At 38.1% G+C, this 24,059-nt stretch overlaps 1 protein-coding gene across 2 annotated transcripts in view; it reads right to left on the bottom strand.

Moving 5' to 3' along the window:
* Positions 1-460: 460 nt before the first annotated feature.
* nectin1a (nectin cell adhesion molecule 1a) overlaps positions 461-24,059 on the bottom strand; it is a 41,482-nt gene continuing 17,883 nt past the window's right edge. For both annotated transcript variants that reach the window (XM_061962479.2, XM_061962478.2), the window contains exons 2-10: positions 13,852-13,964; positions 13,455-13,713; positions 9,383-9,500; positions 6,133-6,314; positions 5,945-6,062; positions 5,733-5,884; positions 5,526-5,658; positions 1,444-1,507; positions 461-1,274 (exon numbers count right to left, since the gene is read on the bottom strand). In XM_061962479.2, the coding sequence (XP_061818463.1) occupies positions 960-1,274; positions 1,444-1,507; positions 5,526-5,658; positions 5,733-5,884; positions 5,945-6,062; positions 6,133-6,314; positions 9,383-9,500; positions 13,455-13,713; positions 13,852-13,941 (1,431 nt within the window). In that variant the 5' untranslated portion in view covers positions 13,942-13,964 and the 3' untranslated portion in view covers positions 461-959. The remainder of the gene's footprint in view (positions 1,275-1,443; positions 1,508-5,525; positions 5,659-5,732; positions 5,885-5,944; positions 6,063-6,132; positions 6,315-9,382; positions 9,501-13,454; positions 13,714-13,851; positions 13,965-24,059) is intronic.

The raw sequence follows: 24,059 nt of genomic DNA, 5'->3' as shown, positions 1-24,059 counted from the left end.
TATATATATATATATATACATACATACAATAACTTCAAACTAGCTATTTTAAACACATATTTCATTTGTTTTTATTTTGCTATTTTTTTAAATTAATTATATTTACATTTTTTGCATATGTACTACCTACAATATTTATGTTTCATTATTTGTATTAATTATTTTTTTAATTTTGTTATATATTATTTAGTTTGATTGGCAGCAAAATTGTTTGTTACACAATTGTTTACTTTGACAAGACACACATTTAAAAACAAAAAAACGGTTTCCATATTCAAAACACATGATGTGTTATTAATTACAATTTAAAGCCATATTTAATCATTATTTGTTTTGTATTTGTATTTTATTTAAATTATGTGTAATAAAAGTTTGACGTTTTCTGTGGCCCAGAATCTTTTAAAATCTTTAAAATATGCAACACAACAGATACAAGCTTCATTTTTTATTTTAAATGCTAAAAATTCAACTTTCATTCAACATCCAGTGTCAATGAATACTAGAACAGATACCACAGATATAAACACATTTTTTTATATAAATGTCAACAACAAAAATCCCCAGTAAATAAAAATATCTTGTCAAAAGACAAACACAATAAATGAGCACAAAAAAGGTAAAGTATTGTGGGTCATAGTGCAGGATCAAACTGATTATGAGATATAATTTATGAAATATAATCATTTATCTTTCTTACAAAACAACCCCATTAATTCACCATTATTGAGGGGTAACCTACAAGAAATTAGGTTTAGAATATTCCCTTTTTAGAAAAAATATAAAATAAAATATGGGACACAAGGAGTGAGAAAATGTGCTTTAAATGTGACAAAAATCCAAAAGCTGCATTGTCTTATGAGATTGGTGCAGACAGTCAGAAAAAGAAATAGTTCAGAGTGAGACTCCTTCTTCCTCTTGGGAAAAGTTTCAACAGAGTTGTGTGCAACAAACATGCTGCTTCAGACATACTGCTCTTTGGGGAAAGTGTACGGCCCCACCCCTGGTGGAGGGGGAGACAGGCCTGAGGGGTACTTAAAGATGGCGGAGGTGTGTGAGGGTGGAGAGAAGGTGTTTTTGGACGTGCTGGTGCTGCAGCTGCTGATGCTTGTGCCCATGGTAGCTTGTGGGGAGTGGTAGGGGTGCTGTGGCAAGAAGGACAGAGGAGGATTGATGGGGGGCGAGTACGGCTCCGGGTAGTCCTCCTTGTTACACGCGAGTCTGTAGCTCACGTAGTCCGCCGTGTTTGGAAGCTCCTCGTAGAAACGACCGGAATGCTGTGAGAAGAGATTGCAGGAGAAGATTGCTCTTTGTGTATTATTGTGGTGGTGTAGACGCTATTTTATTAATAAATACATCTGTGACACGTGTCATTCAAAACAATGTCATTTAAAATTGTAAAGGGACATAATAATTATAAGTGGAGCATTTACAGTAGTAATGTACCTGAATATCTTCTGCAGCTCTTTTCCTTATTGGCTGAGACAGTTTTGTTGATGGAGAGTCATCTCTGAGCAAAAACAAAATACAAAATAGGATCAATCATCATCAATAATAGTAAATAGTATGAGTGTAAATTGTACGAGTGTCAATATTGGCCGTCATTAATTGAGTAGTATGTTATACTTTGCGTAACAAAACCTGGCCCAAGGGCAGTGTTGGGTTGATTACTGAAAACCAGTAACTAGTTACAGTTACTAGTTACTTTATTTAAAAAGTAACTCAGTTACTAACTCAGTTACTTACACCAAAAAGTAATGCGTTACTGTGAAAAGTAACTATTTAGTTACTTATTTTTTTATTGGTTTTTTGTTAAAGCTCCCACTAATGCCCTTTTAGCCTTCATTTCAGTACTGTTATTGCACTGGAGAATAATACAATCTGTTGTTCAGCGCTAGGATTTTTCAAAATGGGGTTCCAGGGACCCTCATAAAAATGGGGTCCTACAGTAAATGTTTGGGGTCCCACTTTTTTGTAAGCGTTTTGAAAAAAAAAAAGATAAACGTATGCATTATCCTGTTGTATCTCACCTTCTATATTGTGTTTTGGAAAAAGGTTGTCATAAACGTTACTTAATTTATTTTTTTTTAAAAAGAAAACACATTTGTATGCATATGTAAATGTATTCAGTTATAAACATTCATTCACTTTCTTCTTTCCTTCATGGATCTAAACTTTACCGCTGCTGGTAGTTTTTTCTATGTTTTTATTTAATAAGTAAAAAAATTATTTCAGTATAAAAGTGTAAAAAGTGTTTTGCTTCGGTCATGAAATGGTGTGCCAGGGCATACATACATTTTATATTTAACGCTTAAATCTCTGGAGTCTACATCAACTTCACATCTATCCCTCATTTCAAAATGTTTTATTTTTTTTTATGTTGTTTTTTTGTTTGTTTGTTTTCCGCCCTTTTTTGTCAAAATATGTAAAATCTTCCACCAAAAATATTTTTCAAAGTGGAATATTTGATGTTAAGTAATCGGAACCTTGGAAAGGACAATAATTCATAATAACATTGATTTTGATTCAATATTATGTTTTGAGCAATGACAGTTTGAAAGAAATTGATTAACGTGGACACCGACTTAAACAAGTTGAAAAACGTATTCGGGTGTTACCATTTAGTGGTCAATTGTAGGGAATATGTACTGTACTGTGCAATCTACTAATAAAAGTCTCAATCAATCAATCTGCTCCCTCGCTCTCTTGCTCTTTCTGTCTCTGCCCCTCCCTCACGAATGCTGCTGCGTGCGCACAATTTTTTTTGTTTTTAACCCTTTCTTTACCCTGAACGTACATTGAAAATACACGCAACCCTAACTCAAAATGCCGGACATTTGAGGCATTTAAGAAACTCCGCCCGGACAGCCCCGCAAAAGAAGACATGTCCGGGGAAAAGAGGACGCATGGTCAGTCTAGAATATCTCCATGTTAAGAAACTCTGCTTCAGCTGGACCATGTCTTATTAGTAAACACAGACACGCCCACACCCACACACAGCGCCTCTTCTCTTATCCCCATTGTGACACAGGAAGAATCAGAAGGACGACACTGCAACTCTCCAATAAAACACACTCAGATCTTCTGTTTTTAGCCGATACTACATAAAAAATAACGTAAAATAACGCAGTAACGCATCATGTAGTAACGGTAACTGAGTTACTGAATATAAAAAAATAACGCGTTACATTACTAGTTACCGCTGAAACTAACGGCGTTACAATAACGCGTTACTTTGTCCCAACACTGCCCAAGGGTGGCAGTGACTTTGCTATCACTTAATATATTTTACAAAGGGCTTATTATTTTATTGTATTTATTATTTTACGCAACTTCAACCAAAACAACCATAAAATAAAATAACTGTTTTTCATTTTTGGGTGCAATTTTGGTGTTAATGTTTTACTACACATATATCATACACACCTTATATAATATATATATATATATGTATATACAGTATATAATTTTTACTTTTTAAGGTCAAGGCCAGTGCTACCTTAAAGGAGGGTTCATATATATATATATATATATATATATATATATATATATATATATATATATATATGGACAAGCGGTAAAAAATGGATGGATGGAATTTTGAAAGATGGCATCTGATGACCATAAGACGTAACTGCACTTGATGTCCATATAGATAAAAATAGTGTTCATGTATGAGATCTAGGGCCAGGGGCGCCGCTAGGGATTTTGGGCCCCATGAAAAGAATCTTTACAGGGCCCCCAACACAGTGTCATTATTTTTACTGTATTATAATTTCATCATCATTAGGGGCCTCTCTGGGCCCCCCTCCATCATGGGCCCCTAGAATCCGTCTCCTTTACCCCCCCTTTTCGGCGCCCCTATCTAGGGCTGCCAATTATGGCCAAAGTAATAATTAAGATTATTGTTATCAATATTGAAATCATGCTTACTGATTAAGTGTTGAGGTGTGAATTTAATACCATCATGTAATTTGTAATGTCTAATAAAAAGGCTATAGATAAACGTTATCCATCTATCTAAAGACAAATATTAGATTTTTGTTTTTTTTTAATAATATCAACTTGTCAGCTTTTTGTCATTACATGATGCCTTTATTTCTATTTAGAGGGAGGTATTTAAAAAAAAAATTAAAAAAAATTAAGTTATGTACATTTATATGTACATGTAGATGCTGTATCAGGACAGATCCACTAAGAGTTTGAGCCGAAATATGTCTTATAGGAATTAACTATACACAATAAAACATCAACAAAATGCTGTGTCACATGAATGGTTTTTAAAGTAATACCTGTGTGAATTGAAAAAAACCCAAGTAATGGTAAAAAAAAACATGGTGTTTACTTTTTGATATCAATATGAAACTCAAAGCAGTTTGGCTAATGAAGATGAAGTCTAATAAACAAGCTTTGTTCTTCTCCAAAGCCTCCTTGTAGTTCAGTACAACAGTTTGGCCAACAAAAAAAAAACAGGAGTGACACCTCTCACATCAAATACACAATCTTCACAGCCTGCGTTCAGTTCGATTGAGATGACAAAACATTTGAGCTAGTTTTGATTCTATCTGAACAGTGAACACTGTTACAGTTTGCGGTTAAATAAAGGACGAGTGAACATCCCAGTCAACAAACTAAAGACTTTTACAAACAAGTTGTGACAACGTTCACGACACATCGCCTGCTGCATGTTTCCTCATGTTAACTCGCTGTATTGTGAAAATAAAAGCAACATCAAATAGTTTTTCTCCTTTGCTTTGTACTTTTAGTGTGGGATCAGATGCGTCTGTCTCCAATATTGTCCCCACCTGTCGCCATCTAACAGCAGTGCACTCTTAAACGTACACCGGAAGAGAGGGGAAAATGACGTTAAACCGAAATCTCGTCCACCATGATTATCAAGCCAAACGATGCTAGTGCGCATGCGCCTGACTTCGTGTTGCCTAAAATGCATTAATAAATGACGGTTTTTCGGTAGGTAAAAAACTAGACTGTATTACTAACCGTCTGGAATTTTATCGCAAATTATCATTATATCGTTTACTGTTACATTCCTATCCCATTAACAAGTAAAAAGTCAACGGCGGTCACGGCATGTTCTTGCCGCAGATGCTGGTAAATTTTTTAGGGCATTACGGCAAATGACGAGGGCGGTCGCGGCAAGTGCCGCGGTTGTCTTGGTTAAATTCGAGCTCTGTATATACAGTGTATATATATATATATGTATATATATATACATATATATACACATACAGTATATATACAGTATATATATATAATTACTTTTTTAGTTTAACCTGTATATAAATACATTTCTATGATACAATACTTTATCATAACAAAACAAGCTGTGTTATTGTGAAGTCCAGTTTAATTCGGAGCTGACCCAGAATGTATCCATCCATTTTCTACCGCTGACCCAGAATGTAAATGTGTCTAAAATGTAAGCAAAGTATCCTGTTATAGGTATTGTTGTCCTTGATTTCAGATATCTACTCTTAGATTTGACTTTGACAGAAATGTTTACATACGAGCCGTCATCTTTCCTGCTCCTGATCTTGAGCACCAGCACGGTGATGGTTATTCCCATCAACACTCCTGCCGCCAGCAACAAGGCCACCACGCTGATGACATCACCCGTGGCTATCTGCGGTAGAGGCTTCTCTGCAAACACACCACCAACATTAGGCTGACGCTGTAGTACTTTATATGCACTGCATGCTAAGATGTGTCCTCACCTATGACGCTGACCTCCACAAAGCCAGACCTGGTCCCGATGCTGTTGGTGGCATCGCACACATATGTCCCCTGCAGGTCATATGTGACTGGTCCTTTGAAGATGAGGGCGTTGTCTCGGATCTCGGCGCTGCTCGGTATGGAGCCGTTAATCCTGTGGAAGAGACACTTAACAACTAGCAGGTCTTCTGAATAAACTTTCCTCTTAACTTACAGCCTCCACTGGTAGAGCGAAACGGCTGGGTTGGCGTCGGCTTGGCAGGTCAGCTGGACGTTCTCTCTGTTCAGGTACCAGTTTCCGTCGTAGCCGTCCACTAAAACATCTGGCTCATCTGGATCGCACAGAAAATGAGGATTCTCAAGCTACTGCGTAACGTAAACAACATCTCGCTGAGGACTTACACTGAATATCCAGGGTGACGCTGTCAGTGTACACCTCATCGTTGTACAAGGTGACGCAAGTGAGCGTCTCCTTGTGTGTTTCTCTGCTGGGCACAAGAATGTAGTCGCTCTGAATGGTAAACGTCCCGTCAGAGTTTTTGTACTCACGGGTGCTCACTTCACCCGGCACCCTCGTCTCCCACCTGTCCACGGAACAAATGTTTATTTGTTATAGTTGCATTAAGGAACATCACATGGTTATATTTACACCACAAAATATCTGTCTGCGCGTTTGAGTATGTCCATTACTTTATAGTGCGGTATTCTATACCCTCTCAAATGTCACAAAAAGCTTCTAAAATATCGTTTAATGAATGCAGAACACTCCACCTCGCACAAACCGATGGAGACAAGCATTTACTGTAAGTACCCTGATAGAAGATGATAGTTTCTTCCCCACAAAAAAAGTCAGAAAATGATGTAAAGCATGTGTACAGCTCTGGTAATGGGTACATTTGCACCCACCTGCACAAATGTACTTCAAAATGTAACAATAAAAATAAATACTTTTTTTTTGTTTACTAGGGCATGCATATATAATATGCATTAGTTTGACCATTTAAAATTTAACGATAACAAAAAGGAAATGCTTGGAAATAGCATAAAAATGCCCCAAACACTTGGAAAAACGCGATTCATAGCGTTACTTTTTGGTGTAACCATCATGAGCGTTCTGTTCAGGTATATTTCTTTTATATTTTGATAAATCATCATATTTATGTATTACTAATTTTAAATAGGTATTGATTAATCTTTAAGCTGTGTGTATTTGATTTCAGTTTGCTTTTGACATCTTATTTAGAATTGTAGTTGAAACTTTTACAGCCTTGTGTTGCGCTCATGGTGGTGTAACCAAACTAGATTTCATTTAATGATCTTATTTTGAATATTTATTCCTTTTTTTACATTTAGTTTATTTAAATATTCATTTATAAACATTGAATACATTTCAAATATCAATAAAATGCAATTGCCTTCATCTTATAGGGTAATGTTTAGTTACTCCAAGTCATGAGCGTAACACCGAGCTTCATCACTTTGACTTGTAATATCTCTAATTCTGGTGGTGTTTTATGCTTTTTTCTTTTTGGAACATGTACTATACATATAATACAATAAAGTCCCATATAAAATTATGTTTCTAGCAATACTTTAATTTTGCCTTTGAAAGTAATACTCCAATGTCCATTAGTGGAGCTGTACACATGTAGATGTGTACATGTAGACCAGCAGGTGGTGTCAGAGAGAGTCAGAGCTTTTCTTCCTGTCACTCACACAAGCTATTGATTTTGGGGCCTCTGTATTCGCTTACATTCAAATCCAGAAAACTTGGTATGCAAGAAAAACATTCAGATGTATTAAAGTGTGTGTACACACTAATCCATGCACATGTCTTTGTTACATCCTAATTAACGTGGAATTGACAGCCTTCTTATAAACACGTAAATCATTTTGAAATTAGCAACGCCTGAGATCTGCATGCTTTGCCCAATCACAATTCAGTAAAATTCAGTAGGAGGGGCTTCTTGTGTTTTGAGGGAATGACAGAATAGGTTGAAATAAAAAAATAATAATGTTTGGGTCAGGATGAAGGTGAAGAAGGAGATGGATGTGCACGGCCAAAACAGACGATGCGACCGTAGATAAATTAGTGCTGCACCCCGTCCATCCATTTTCTACCGTTTGTCCCTCTCGAGGTCGCGGGGGTGCTGGAGCCTATCCCAGCTGCATTCGTTTGAAAAAATAGTCGCTGCACTGATACATAAAACTTAAGAAGAGCTGGGTGACAGATTACCCCTAATATAAATCTAATTTGTGTAACTTTCAGCAAAAAATGTGTTCATACTGTGTGCTCACAGCTAGATTAGAGTTTCATGTGAAAAATGTGTAATATTTAGTTTGCAATATTTTAAATTTAAACATGCCAGCGCTATCAAAATGGCTACGAAAGAATTTGACTCTTGTTTGATTGCTCAATTTATTATTTCAACCCAGGTGAGCTACTTGCGGTAACACCTATACGTGACACAAAGGCAACCAATTCCTCCACCCTCCCCGGTCTTTTTTGATTGATTGAAACTTTTATTAGTAGATCGCACAGTGAAGTACATATTCCGTACAATTGACCACTAAATGGTAATAAGTTTTTCAACTTGTTTAAGTCGGGGTCCACGTAATCAATTCATGGTACAAATGTATACTATCATCATAATACAGTTATCACACAAGTTAATCATCAGAGTATATACATTTAATTATTTACATTATTTACAATCCGGGGGGTGGGATGAGGAGGGTTTGGTTGATAACAGCACTTCAGTCATCAACAATTGCATCATCAGAGAAATGGGCATTGAAACAGTGTAGGTCTGACTTGGTAGGATATGTACAGCGAGCAGAGAACATAGTGAGTGACATTTGTGTCGCAACCCCCAGCTGCTGCTTTCCGTCCGACTGGACAAGCACATGTGCTGGAGTCACAGGAACACATTGTGACAGCAATAGGTGGCAAAAAGATTGCCTGGATAAATTAATGGACGTCTTCGTGAATATGAAGCATTGAATGCATTGGCAAAAAAGTGGATTTTGCGTCCTTGCCTTGTTTACGTTGTTGAAATCAAGTGTTGGCAAAGCCCGATCAGCCACCTCTGCGTGTCGCCAAAGCCTGGAGAAATGTGCGGTCGCCAGCCATGAAGTTGGCATGAGGCCGCGCACATTTCCACGTTCATTTCACTCTCAATACATCTCAACCTTGCCGTGAAAAAGTGCGTACGGCAGGTTTTTGTGCGTACTCAAAGTAAATACATGAGGCCCCTGGAGAGATGCATATGTGACACCTGCTAGGAGAAAGTGTCTCTCTAGTTACCAAACAAAAGAGGACGAGTTAAGCTAATTTTAAGGAAATGGTGATCAATGCCGTAGAATTATCACATAACTTTACAGCAGCTAGGAAATATGATAGTTGTTAATTCACTGATATTAAAACCATGATTTTAAAAAATCATATATTTGGGTCAATACAGTATCTGTCATTTCTGCGAGCTTTTTCTGCAAGTCTCCACATTGCCCCATTTTATCTTGGATCTGTTTCTATAACAATAATCAAAAGATAATTTATCATGAATTTCCTTGGCAAAATATTTGAGACGGTAGAAATAACTGAACAAAGACATCTTCCAACTTAACACTTAAAGGTTCCTATAAAACACACCTGATGACGCCAGGTGGTTTTCCGTTGGCGGAGATGCAGGTCGCCACCGGCGTCTTCAGGTTGGACGTACGAGCCACCAATGTGGGCGTGGACAGAGTCATCTGTGTGGTGGGACGCACTAAACATGGGCGTCAACAGGACAAACATGTAGTGAGTTAAAGGACATTTGTAGCGAGTTGAAGGAAAACTGCACTTTTTGGGGGGGGCCATATGTGAGACAAGAACACACTCGTTGTTCCCTTTTCTGTGTGTTTGAAATAGTAAAAAACTGTTAGTACTAGGTGGCTAACAATGCGGGTAATTGGGATTAATCTATTCCGCCTATAAAGCACGCTAGAAAAACATCCAAAAACTGCCAACAACGCTTCATTTTCATGCCATGACCTGCATATTAACAAAGCTATAGTCTTTTATTCTTTCATTTTGACCAAGCTATAGCAACATTTTTATTGTAAGAGCTAATTACAGTTGTACGGTATACCGGTACTAATAAAGTACCACGGTACTAATTCATTGGAATGTGTTGTTTCTATGTCACACTTTCAAGCCTATAGTAGAAGTTAGTGGCACTGAACTGAGAAGTTGGTCAACTTTGAATATCCACACACTACTAACTTGATACTATGTGGCTTTCAACAAATGAAACGCTGCTTAAGACCATCGTGACATCACTAGGAAGCCTTTTTTTTATCAGAGGAGTGAGGATTATGCTGAATCAACACCTTAAAAGATAGCACATGTGCTGAAAGATACAACAATCCCTTCAGTCAGCATCCTTGTGAGAGCGGAAATTGAAAGTCAATGTTTTCATGTTCCTATTTGAAAAGTTTAGCAGTAGTGCTATGATAACGCTCCAATGCTCTCACGAATTCTGCCATTTATGGTAACAAACACGGAAAATGCTCTCTTCGCTGTTGTTGTTGATGGATGTAGTGTGTGTTACATGCACTCAGTGAAATGAATGTGCCCACTAAAGAAGCTGTAGCAATGCTTAAAATGACCAAAAATACTCTAAACATTACATGTTATCATGAATGTGCCTGTTACTATATTACCAGTCCATACTGTAAAATATATTTACAGCATGAATCTAAAACAGTGTTGGACATTTTTGGATGTTTTTTAGTTGGCTTTCTCAGTGTAATGGATTCATCTACATTGTTAGTTGCTGTAGTCATAATGGCATTTTTTCACTATTTAAAGTGCACTGAAAAGGGAAAGACGTGTGTTCTTGTCTCACATAAAGATTGTGGATTATGGGCAAAATAAAATAAAAAAAGTGCAGTATTTCCTTCAAGTACAAAAACAACAAAGTTAAGTACAGTCTGTCAGAAGTTTGTTAACCCTTTCTCGTGTATTTCATTTAGATTTTCGAAGGTGTGTCGAAACGTTTGACTGGTCCTGCATAGTAGCGATTACAGCTTTAAGGGTATCTTATGCAAGGCAACCCCCACTCCTTTTTTCGCTACCCCCGTTTGGTTATATCACATTAACCACCAAGTAACATTAGCTTATTTGCATATTTATATTATCACATCCATTCCTTAATATGGGATACTAAAAGTGATACATTAATCTTTGGGATGTTTCTCCTCTTCTTTCCTCTTTCCTCCTGATGGCGTTGACGTTCGTTTACATGATGTTTTGTTTATCATAATCCCCCACACAACTCATATTCACTCACAATTTGCTTGTTTGCATGTTCATGGGGTTTCCAGCCTGTCTTGCATTTGTGTCGATAGCACCATGAGTGCGATACAGGTTTTGAGGTAATGACCCTCTGCTCTTTTGCGCTGTGGTAGTGAGTATTATTTGCTAAGCTGTTCATGTGAGCCTGCACATACATTTACCAAATGAGTGTGAAGCACAAATAAATATGAATCTCCTTTCACCCCCTCCTCTTGCGGCGCCCTCTACAGCAGCAGTGTTTCTCAGACTTCTTTCACCAAGTACCACCGCAGAAAAACTTTAGCTTTCCAAGTACCGCCACAATGACCAACAATAAAATACAGTAGCGTAGTAGACCTAAATATTTATTAAAAACAAGGTAGAGGTTTTATGTAGCAAGTATATTTAATACTGTTGGCCACTAGAACATTACACACAGTTTGAACAGTAACACTGTGATTGAATATAGGAAAATAAAATACTGTACTTTAATCAAGTGATTCTTTGGCGTACCACTAGATGGAGCCCACGTAACACTTGTGGCAGAGTCGTGTATGAAGAGAGTATGTCCATGTCAGTTTCAGGCGATCTCTTCAATGATTGGTCAAAATGCACTCACGTGACTACAGGGTGCCATGACTGCTACCAACTTTGAGCTAATGCTATACGTTTTTTGACGTGTAAAAATGCCCTGTTGTGCAGCATGGGCCTACTCCACCCTCGAGAATTGTGGAAAGATTTTACATCGCTTTCCGCACAATCTGAGAAGAAGACAAGTATGGAAAGTGAAGGTTCGCCGTCAACACTGAAGAGCCACCAAATAAAGCGACTTGTGAGACGTAAAGACACAACAAAACGTCTGCGATTTGTTCAGTAGAGAACACACAGAAGCTAATACAAATAATAACAGAAGAAATTAACAAATTAAAAACATGGTTTGACAAAAACAGACTATCTTTGAATCTCAGTAAAACTAAAATAATGCAATTCGGTGGCGGTAGAAGAGAAAGTCAAACACAAATACAAATAGACGGACATTGAATAAGTAAAAGAAACCACATTTTAAGTGTAATAATAGATGAGAAAATAATTGGAAATCTCTTATAAAATATACAACGAAGTGTCAAGAAATATGTCAATAATGAATAAAGCAAAATATGTTCTGGACCAAAAATCACTCCATATTCTATACTGCTCGCCAATGTTACCATATCTGAGTTATTGTGCAGACGTATGGGGAAATAAGTACAAAAGTACACTTATTCACTTGCTATGTTACAGAAAAGAAAGATCAGTTAGAATAAAAGATAATGAGTCATACCTACAGTGATTACAAATACATTGGAGTCAGCCACCACAGTTGATATACTTCACACAAAAGTCATAATTTCTCCACGATTGTTGGTCCAAAACTAATAAGTTAAAGTACCAATGATTGTCACACACACACTAAGTGTGGCTAAATTATTCTCTGCATTTGACCCATCACCCTTGATCACCACCTGGGAGGTGAGGGGAGCAGTGAGCAGCAGCGGTGGCCGCGCCCGGGAATCATTATTGGTGATTTAACCCCCAACTCCAACCCTTGATACTGAGTGCCAAGCAGGGAGGTAATGGGTCCCATTTTTATAGTCTTTGGTATGACTCGGCCGGGGTTTGAAGTCGCAACCTACCAATCTCAGGGCGGACACTCTAACCACTGGGCCACTGAGTAGGTTATGGTTAATAGGTAAGGTAGGTTAATAGGTATGAAGATTTTGGCAAAATGAGGCTAATAATTAAAAATGAATAAAAAAATGTATCCTTCGGTGTATTTTTTACATTTATTGGGTGCGTGTTGGAGTGCCTGCTGGTCAGGAAACACTGCAGGAATGTAGCAGCAGAGTGCGTCAAATACGGCCACAAAATTATACTTTCCCAAAATAAAAACATTGTTTTATTGCGAGTTTATGAGCTGGAGTATGCTTATGCTATAGACGTTATTATTTTGGTTTATTTCTTCAGAAAAACTAACGTCAAAACGACAGCAATTGCATGCATCCGGGCACAGCCACACACGTCCTTGGTAGCAGTCATGGCGCCTGTTGCTTAGTTGGCCATACTCTCTTTATACACCACTCTGACCAGTGGTACACGTGCCACAGTTTGAGAATCACTGTTCTAGAGAATGCCGCCCTGGGCAATTGGCTTACAGCTACTATATTTTGTGTAACAAAGCAACCCGTATTAGTCACATTTCAACATTTTCTCAGTTATCAGGATCTAAAGTCTAAAATGTTATTGTTACACAAAGAATTATTGTGTGACCGGTTGGAAGTAACAAGTAGTGTTGTCTAACCGGAACCATATTTGGCTCCTATCTGAATCTTGATATGTGTTAATTTGACAAAGATGATCATCTTACCATAGACCGTCAGGTTGACCTTGTTCTCTCGGTTGCCCGCAGGGAAGGTGGTGTATTCACAGATGTAGGTGGCCTCGTCGGACAGGCGCAGCGGGGAGAAGGTGATGGTGGTGTCTTCAAGAGTCGGGGTGCGCCGCCTCACCGCGCCGTTCTTGAAGGCAATGCGGTCCTTGTAGGGCGGGGCCACAGACACTCCGAGGGAGGGGTTGGCAATGGCCAAGTTCTGCTTGGTGCCGTTCACCAGTTTCTGCCATGTCACCTTGAAGGGGATTCAAAGAAGAAGTGTGGGTTAGCACCTGAGAAAGATATTTTAATGAGTTGACAAAGAAAATAATGCTTTTATTGTTTATTCAAGGCCGCTACTGTGTGTTGCCAAGCTGCTGAAGTGGAGCAGTACCTGCGAGATTTTGACGGGCGGCGAACTGTTGATGAACCGACAGAGGAGATCCACCTTGGAGCCCAGGTACCCTGATTTCCCATCATCCATTTCTACAGTTTGGCCCCTACCTCCTGTGTCGCACAACAGAAAGAGAGGCAAAATGTTTTCTTCTTCCTCGGGGGCTTAATAGAACATAACTGAGAAGCACTGCACCACAATAACAACCAAAATCCTGAAAAATGTCAACAATGGTTTATGCATGGGCCAATAAATGTTAGTGCATACCGAGATAAAGGTGCACATCCCTTTGCCCCGCTTTTGTGTGTATTGCAGCATAATTTTCACTTGGCTAGAAAAATATATTCCTACATAAAACTGTACAAATAAACATTTTAATAGAAAAATATATCAATTAAAATAAAACGGATACATAAATGATAGTCATGTTTTTTTGTTTTTTTTGTTTTTTAAACTAGCGTATAATCAACAATGAAACTTTCCAAAATGTTTGTAATGGCAGATAAACAGTTACATTTTGGCACGTATTTGGATGAAAGTGCATTAAATATGTTTTTCCAAGCTTTTTAGTTGACATTTCAGAATAATAAATGCATGTACTGCGATAACACCAGACACATGTTAAATGTGTCTATCCAGACAATATATGTGTCAGTGGATTTACACGTCTGGCTCCGTGTTTTTAATGCGCACAGCTTATGAAGTGAAGCGTCAAAGGCGATACAGTTGAACAGCGATCGAGAGACGAGCTGAGGTCAAAGGTCACGGATTACAGCGAGGTATAAATAAGCGTGATTTCCCCACTAGTACACTTACTGATCCGCTGCAACAAATCCACAACAGAGCCCCTCCCAACGTCCACAGGCTTCAGTCACGTGTGTTTATTTGTGCTGAAGTAGACACGCTGAAGAGAGCGAGAGGTGCCATTGGAGCAGCCAGGCGGGTATAGAACACGACGTGACAACGCTAATTAGTCCGAAAGCTGACAGACGGACAAAACAATGGCTGCAACAAAGGCTGCTCTCATTCTCACACACTAAATAGCATTACAAACAACAATGTGTATATAATCTGCTGGAATCTTTTCAAAATACCTTTCATTTTAAGTATAATAAGTATATAAATGAGTTTTCTTGTTTCACATAACAAATGATACACCTGAAAAAAGCAATATTAGGTTATATCCAAAGGGAAACAAGGCAAATTAGGACAAAATTGAAGTAACAAAAATGATTATAGCTGTCAAATGATTGTTTTTTTAATCAGATTAATCACATTTTGGAATGTGGATTAATCATGATTAATTACAGGTGATTACTCCCTTGCATGATTGAATTAGCTTAAGTAAAGTCCCCAATATTTGTACACAAAAGCAATTTTATTGTTAACATGTCATCTAGGAACGTTTTCAAATGTTTTACCTGAAGCACGTAACTTATTTGTACAAAACTTGGTATCAGTTTTATCCAAAGTTCTTTCAGGCTGTATTTTGGAGTGAAATTTGCCAGCGAGCACACAAGTCAGAGTCTCCCCACTAATTAACGTATGCATTGATCTGATCACTGACCGTATAGTGCAGGGGTAGGGAACCTAAGGCTCTAGAGCCAGATGTGGCTCTTTTGATGACTGCATCTGGCTCACAGATAAATCTTAGCTGACATTGCTTAACAGTATAAGTACTGAATAATTCCGCTGGTAATCACAGTGTTAAAAATAACGGTCAAAATATAAAACATTCTCATGCATTTTAATCCATCCATCCATTTTCTACCGCACCTGTTCAAGAAGTCGCATTAATGGTAAGAAGTATTTTATTTATTATTGGTTAGCTTCAGAATAACAATGTTATTAAAAAGAATGAGAGACTTATTATACTAAAAAAATGTTGGTCTTACTTAAAAATGCACGCATTTAGTTGTATTCAGTGTTAAAAAAAATATTATATGGCTCTCACGGAAATACATTTTAAAATATTTGGCTTTCATGGCTCTCTCAGCCAAAAAGGTTCCCGACCCCTGGTAGAAGGTCTTGTACATTGCAAATAAAGTGCATGATTAATCTAAGTCAGACATGGACAATTATTTTGACTTGGGGGCCAAATTGAGAGAAAATAAATGTGTCTGGGGACTGGTGTGTGTATAAAAAAAAATATATATATATATATATAAGTCTGTGTGTGTGTGTGTGTGTGTGTATACATGTATATATGTGTGTGTATAAGTATAAATGTATGTGTATATATATATATAAATGTGTGTATGTATATGTTTACATATACACATGTATATGTATATGTATAATCGATTTTTAGATTAATCACGATTCTAACATGGAGGATTATAAAATCGATTAGTAGACGTCGGAAATCGATTTATTTATTGTAAATAATGTAATGCAGACCGTTTCTAAAATGTGGCTGACTGCAGCGAGCCACCTCACTGAGAGATCCGACCAGCTCCTTTACACTCATGTTCCACTTTTACACACATTTAATATAACATAATAAATGTGATGGGAATTAATTTAACGGTTTCTTATTACAAATGCACTGTTTTTAAATGTTGCAAGTGATAAACGGTTGAGTGAAACGAAAACATTTAAAACTGCATCAATATACATGAATGAATCATCCATCAGTAATCGATTTTTAATCGAATCGTAGCTCCTGAATTGTAATCGAATTGTTAGGTGCCCAAAGATTCCTACTTCTAATATGTATGCTTATATGTACTGTATATGTATGCATATATGCAGGGTTACCCCCAGCTTGAAATCAACATGTGGTGGTGGGGGGACGTGGTCAATTTGACGGCATCATAAAATTTGTATAATTGTTGATGATGATATTAATGCTAAAAATAATTTACATACATTTAAAAAAAGGTCTGTGTTATTAGTAAATAGTATCAAATGTGTTGTTATATCCTTTTGCTCAATTTTTAAATTGTTATTATCGTACAATGTAACACAGGCTGTATACCAGTGGCAGCTGCTGGTCTTTCAAGTAGGGGAAGCTATTTTTCAGCTACTTTGTAAACATGAGTAAAGTCTCCAATAACAGACAAAAGAGATAAACATGCTAGATTTTACAAAGAAAAATTACTTTAAAAATTATAAATATCTCCATATCAATAGGAACAACGGAATTGGCAGTGTTGTATATTTCAAGATTGCTGATTCACTCATTTTGCTGTCAATCGAACAGGGATTCCCATACAGCTCATCCAATCATCATGCAGAAGCACGGCGACCCCCTTTCGATCACTCTTATTATGTCGCTCACCGTCCGTGGGCGGGACAAAGTCGAGCATTTATCCAATGATTGTCTGTTTAGCTGCAGCACTGTGACGCTACCACATCAATGAAAAAAGTCGCGTCAACTGTCGCCAAAGTAGGTGAATCTAAACAAAAGTTTTAAACGTGTCCTAACGCATTTAGTCAATGAAATGAAAACACAAAAGAACATACTTGACCTCTTTTATTTGGGGAAGCTGAACTTCGCTTGCATCCATCCATCCATTTTCTACCGCTTGTCTCTTTTTTGGGGTTGTAGGGGGTGCTGGAGCCTATCTCAGTTACAATCGGGCGGAAGGCGGTGTACACCCTGGACAAGTCGCCACCTCATCACAGGGCCAACACAGATAGACAGACAACATTCACACACTAGGACAAATTTAGTGTTGCCAATCAACCTATCCCCAGGTGCATGTCTTTGGAGGTGGGAGGAAGCCGGAGTACCCGGAGGGAACCCACGCAGTCACGGGGAGAACATGCAAACTCCACACTTGGCTTGCAGTTTTCAGTAATTGCCACTGCTGTATATGTGGCATCACATGTTAAAACAATGCGAGTAAGAGAAGTCAGCAAGTCGGATCAATAACTTCAGGACAAGGATTGGCGCTAAGGGCTGGGTGGGTCTGGCTGGAGTGCAAAGCTGGGCTGTGTGCGTCCCGTCGCTTGGGAGCCGCCACCCTATAGCCCAAGCCACCGGAGCAAAGGTGCGGCAAAGTGGCGGCGCCTCGTCTTAACACCGAGGCTCCAGACACTCGTGTGCGTCGTGCTTACGTTTGATCAATATTTTTCAGTGGCTGCGTGGGTTCCCTCCGGGTACTCCGGCTTCCTCCCACCCCCAAAGACATGCACCTGGGGATAGGTTGATTGGCAACACTAAATGGTCCCTAGTGTGTGAATGTGAGTGTGAATGTTGTCTATCTATCTATGTTGGCCCAGTGATGAGGTGGTGACTTGACCAGGGTGTACCCCGCCTTCTGCTTGAGTGCAGCTGGGATAGGCTCCAGCACCCCCGCGACTCAGAGAGGGATAAAAGCGGTAGGAAATAGATGGATTTTTTTAGTTATTTTATTTGTCTATTTTAGCCTTGCAAAGTATCAGTATATTACTTAAATGTCACATAATAATAATCATTGATAATAATAATAATTTTGACTTGAATGTGTTCTTATTTTACTTTAAATAACAAACAATGACGATTATTCTATTCAGCGTCACGTGTGAGCTACAGCCTAACCCAATGAGCTTGAGCCTATCCCGACTGACAAAACGCAGTGTACACCCAATTACGCTACACACTATAGTACACCATGCTACTTTATTATTTCCATTATATTAATGGGGGAATATTGATTTTTTTGCTCTTATCTCTCTGGCACATTGACATCAGTTAAAAACCACCCCAGGCTGACATTGCAGACATACTGTAAATCTGCAAACCACAAGATCACTACAATGTCATTTTAGTACCCTTATAGGCTACGCAAGAGGAGCAAAATAAACAGCTCTCAGTGTAATGCAGTACCATGCATGCTATGTCACACTAATTACTCAAAGCGTACAAGTGGATTACAGCCTTTATGTATATTAAAATCTGTATCAGCTAAGAGAATGTATGTTAATAATATGATTGTGTGTGACCTAATTCCACACTGGTTGAAACAACAGCCTCGGTTGTGTCAGTTTAGTAACTCATCCAGGAGCAAAGCACACAGCGAGAAGGTTAACCGTCTCTCCTACGCAATCAAAACCAAGCACACTCCCACACTGAAAGTTAGATTTAGATGAAGAGCAGCAAGTCCACAGTACCTCTGCTGTGCATTTGCCTCTCTTCCACCTTCCTGTTCTGTGAGCCCCATTCATTCATTCTGCCATTGTTTAAAAGGATGGGAAATGACCTCATCATGGCACTCCACAATGACCTAAAAACAGCAGCAGCGGCATGGGAAACAACACAACAATGGAAATGTTGTTTTACCCTTGCAGCACACATGTGAACTAGTTGAAATGAGTCCTGAATGGACTACTGGTATCATCCAGTCAAAACACCATTTTGGGATATATTTAGCTTTTATTGAAACACCATAAATGATGCGATTGTAGCCTGTGGCATTTATTTATGTATTTTTTATATTTACTAGAAGCACGGGAAGATTGGCTATTATTACTTCTTTAAATATTATTTTAACAGATGTATTTTTATTGAATAATGATTTGGGTTACATGAGAAAGTGGAAAGGAAAATGTTAATTCACCAGTATATTGCACAATGTAACAGCAGTAAGCTTAGTCAGCATAAATACATTGATAAGTGTAATAACCGTATGACAAGTCTGTGTTTTGCACCAAGTTTAACGCATGCAGAGGTAGATAAAGCCACGCGATACTTCAAATGTAGCTACTGCCATCTTGTAGAGTTCATAAAAAAAACATGAGGTTGTCTGCAGCCGCAGTTGTTAACGCCAATGATTTTTTTTTCTATAAAATACTTCGGCAATTATTTGCTTTTGTAGACCACAGAGAGACATAGAAGACTCTGCCATTAATACATGCTGATTAGAGCATTTACAATATATATACTATATTTACACATACGTGGAGAGTACCAAGCACATATGTGAGGTAAGGCATTTTAGAAGGGAAAGGCGTTAATTGTAATGTTTTAAGTAATGTTTTTTAATTTTTTTCCACAAGTGAATAATAATGCACAATAAAAATGAGTCCTATTGAAATATGGTTTGTACTTTTGTAAATATAATTACAGTGGTACCTCAACTTATGAGCCTAATTGGTTCTGTGACGGCGCTCTTAACTCAAAACACTTGTATCTCAAATCAACGTCTCCCAGTGAAATGAATTGGAATCAATTTATTTGGTGCTTGGTCCATTTGGTTTTATGAAGTAGTATAATAATAATGTACAGCATTTACCTTGGAGAGTGGCCTTCTACGGTATCGCCTTCCTGCTGATTCTCCGTCAAACACACCATCAACATTTGCCATATTTCATGGATAAATGTCCACCGTTTAGATATTATTTTAACATTGTTGGCAGTAAAACTCGCCCTTTTCAAGAAAAAAATTAATAATAATTTCCTGACATTACGAAATTGTGCTTCACCCTCATGGAATTATCCCACTCTTAAAAAAAAAAAGCACAATTTTCTCTTTAAACACCCCAATAAATGTGAGCTTTATAGATGCCATGTGTGCTTTTAATGGTGCTGAGTGTCTATCACTACAAATCTGTCATACCTGTTTATTTTTTTACACGCAGGGAGAATAAGTGAGTTACAGTCGTCCCTTGTTTACCGCTATTAATTGGTATCGGACATGACTGCGATGAATGAATTTCCGCAAAGTAGGAATCATTGATTATAAAGCAAATATTTTCATAACGAGAGGATAGAAAACCTTTTTATGACTCTCTAAATACATTTGTCAACATAATGCGAGCCCTCTAGACATTAAATAACACTCTTTAGTCATCTTTACACAATTTTTATGTACTGTATTTTTCGGACTATAAGTCTCAGTTTTTTTCATAGTTTGGCCGGGGGTGCGACTTATACTCAGGAGCGACTTATGTGTGAAATTATTAACACATTACCGTAACATATCAAATATTATTATTTAGCTCATTCACGTAAGAGACTAGACGTATAAGATTTCATGGGATTTAGCAAATAGGAGTGACAGATTGTTTGGTAAACGTATAGCATGTTATAGTTATTTGAATGACTCTTACCATAATATGTTACGTTAACATACCAGGCACGTTCTCAGTTGGTTATTTATTCCTCATATAACGTACACTTGTTCACTATTCTTTATTTATTTTAAATTGCCTTTCAAATGTCTATTCTTGGTGTTGGGTTTTATCAAATAAATTTCCCCCAAAAATGCGACTTATACTCCAGTGCGACTTATATATGTTTTTTTCCTTCTTTATTATGCATTTTCGGCCGGTGCGACTTATAGTCCGAAACATACAGTAATATATTAATACATCTGAGGCTGAACTAATCGGATTGGTTTGGTTTCTTCTAGTCTAGTAGCTAATAAAACCATTTTATTAAAATTTTTGGTTTATGAGAATGGCAGAAGCTGGAAGCAAACCAGGAAGGCTACTAATTGCGGAAATGTGAAACATGTACATTAAATGAAGAGTTAAAAAAAACCTTTAGAAATGACATACATCGAATGCTGAAAAATTAAATGGTAAATGGATTATACTTGTATAGCACTTTTCTACCTTCAAGGTACTCAAAGCGCTTTGACAGTATTTCCACATTCTTCATTCACACACTGATGGCGGGAGCTGCCATGCACTACCCATCAGGAGCTGGGTGAAGTGTGTTGCTCGAGGACACAACGGACGTGACTAGGTTAGTAGACGCTGGGGATCGAACCAGGAACCCTCAGGTTGCTGGCACTGCCACTCTCCCAACCACGCCACGCCGTCCCGCCGAGATCTTATTAGACACCTAGAAAGGGTTTTGAGGCAACGCCGTGACATCATCGCTCGTAGAGGAAAATAGAATAATCTCTCTCTAAAAATCCCAGCATTCCTCCATCGTATTATTTTCCAAGCAACATCTTCCTCGCTCGCTTCAAAACGACAAATTGAAACACAGCAAGAGGGCAGATTAACTCTTTAATCCCTGTGCCATCAAATCTGTGATTGATCAGGGATTAGGCCTGTGTTTCTGTGGGTGTGTACTAGCAATTTGACACACATCTGACACACACGGCTCCTCCTCCAGTATGTTTGGTTTGTCACATGACTCACGTTGATCCCACAAAAGCAACAGATTGCACGTCTTTACCGACAATAGGAAAGCGTTCCTGACATCCACTCTGCTAGATGACATCCCTGTTTTAACTGATTGAAATACATGGTCCTTAATAATAATAACAAAAATATATACATATGCACATAATCTGCCATTGTGCCGGTCTGCGTGCGCATGTTTGCATGTCATCTGTGCAGCAGCGTGGAGTGTGCACTTGGCCTGTGTTCAGCGGCGGCTCGCGGGATTATCATGACTCTTTTTGCTGCTGTTTGGGGACATGAGGGAACGGGAGCAGATGAGGAGACGTGATGAGTTTAGAACATCAAGAGAGGTAGATATCAAGTCATCATTTCAGCGTTGTATCCCTTGGTAGGTTGCACACTTTAAAACGAGTGCAGCGTGCATGAGTGTGCACAAAGCAGGTGAAGACATCGTAGTCTGGGATTTGGCAGCGATCGTGTTGTCTCACCCTCAGATCTAATCCCCGTCCTTCAACACATGGCCCACACACACACACACAGAGGAGCATGTACGCATGTAAGGCCACCAGCAAATTACTGCTCAGCTGGCATGGATTGGGCTCTATCAGCGCCTGAGTGAAAAAAGCAATCAGAGCAGATGTCAGAGGCGGCTCAACACATCCGTATGCCGCCGCTATTGTCGTTACACAACAAGCCCCGCCCCCTAATTTTCTGGACCCTGACACAGGTTTGACACCAGCCGGTCACCGGTCGCAGAAGCTGTTATTGAGTCCACAACGGGACTTTAAAGGATTGAAATTGTATTGGTCGACGCATCACAGCATATCAGAGCAAAGTCGAAGAAAACATTTAAAAAATGGCCTCTAAAGTTGACGTTTCAATTTTCAGCACCAAAGGATTGACTCTGCATGTTGGAGCCTATCTATATTATTTATTTATTAATTGTTTTGACAATGAAATCAATTAATGCCAATGATGATGTTGATGAATTATTGGATGTTTTAGATTTCATTGTGATTGACTGATTGTTTTCAGCTGCTCACGCTCCTACTGGTGAGCCACTTCCTCCTCCTATAATTAAGAAGACAGGACAGCTGGGTGCGCTTTGTCTGTCTATCATGTTGAAGGAGTGAGGAGTGAAACAGTTTGTTTATCGCTAAATAAGTTATTTTGATTATGTTGAAGTCAACCACGGAGAATATGTTTTGTTTGTGAAAATAGATTATGATCATTTGGAATCTCGACATATCTCCGCGAGTGCTTATTAAGGAATTTAGTGAGTAAAACACCTCCACCTCAGGACTACTCTGCATTACTTTATTTTTATTTTTTCAAACTTTTTGAACGCAAGAGTAGCCGTAACACTGCACTTTGCCTTTTCTTTGGCTTTTTCTGTCCCTTGTTGCATGACTCCATGTGTTACAATGGGAACATTAGTTTCTGTATAAAAAGACGGGCCTAGTGGTGTCGAAAGTTAAAATCGGGACTCATTTGCGGCTCGCAGTGCGTTGCTCATTGGCCCGTGCCATTGTTGTACACATAAAGTTTGCTGCATCAGAACATTGCCGAAGAGGCTTAGGGCCACATTAGAAATGAATAAATCAAAATGTAATGGGAAATTGTGTATGTAGTATTTATCTGTATTAAGTCATGATTATGACTTATTTGTTTCAGACATGTTTAACAAGTTACATTAAGGGACCTCATGCGGTTACATTTACACATTTCAACATACCTAAAAAGGAGTAGGAAGAAGCAAAGTGTACCCCTTCTCCATGTCTTTTACTGAAAGTTCATTAACGCCAGACATGGGCAAAATACGACCCGTTGAGATTTTCAATGCGACCCTCCGGACGTTTGCAATTAATTATTTTCGACCTTGAACATCTGAACTGTAGCTGCCATTCGGATTTGCAATGCTGTTTTCAAATTACTATAAGTCTTGAACTATAGAAAGTATTTCAATATTTGGAATTGGAATTATATATATATATATATATATATATATATATATATATATATATATATATATATATATATATATATATATATATATATATATATATATATATATACTGTATATACATATATATACTGTATATACATATATGTGTATATATATATATATATATATATATATA

This window comes from Nerophis lumbriciformis, linkage group LG09 (genome assembly GCF_033978685.3).
Source record: "Nerophis lumbriciformis linkage group LG09, RoL_Nlum_v2.1, whole genome shotgun sequence".
NCBI lineage: Eukaryota > Metazoa > Chordata > Actinopteri > Syngnathiformes > Syngnathidae > Nerophis > Nerophis lumbriciformis.
This window is presented reverse-complemented; position numbering and strand designations above follow the sequence as displayed.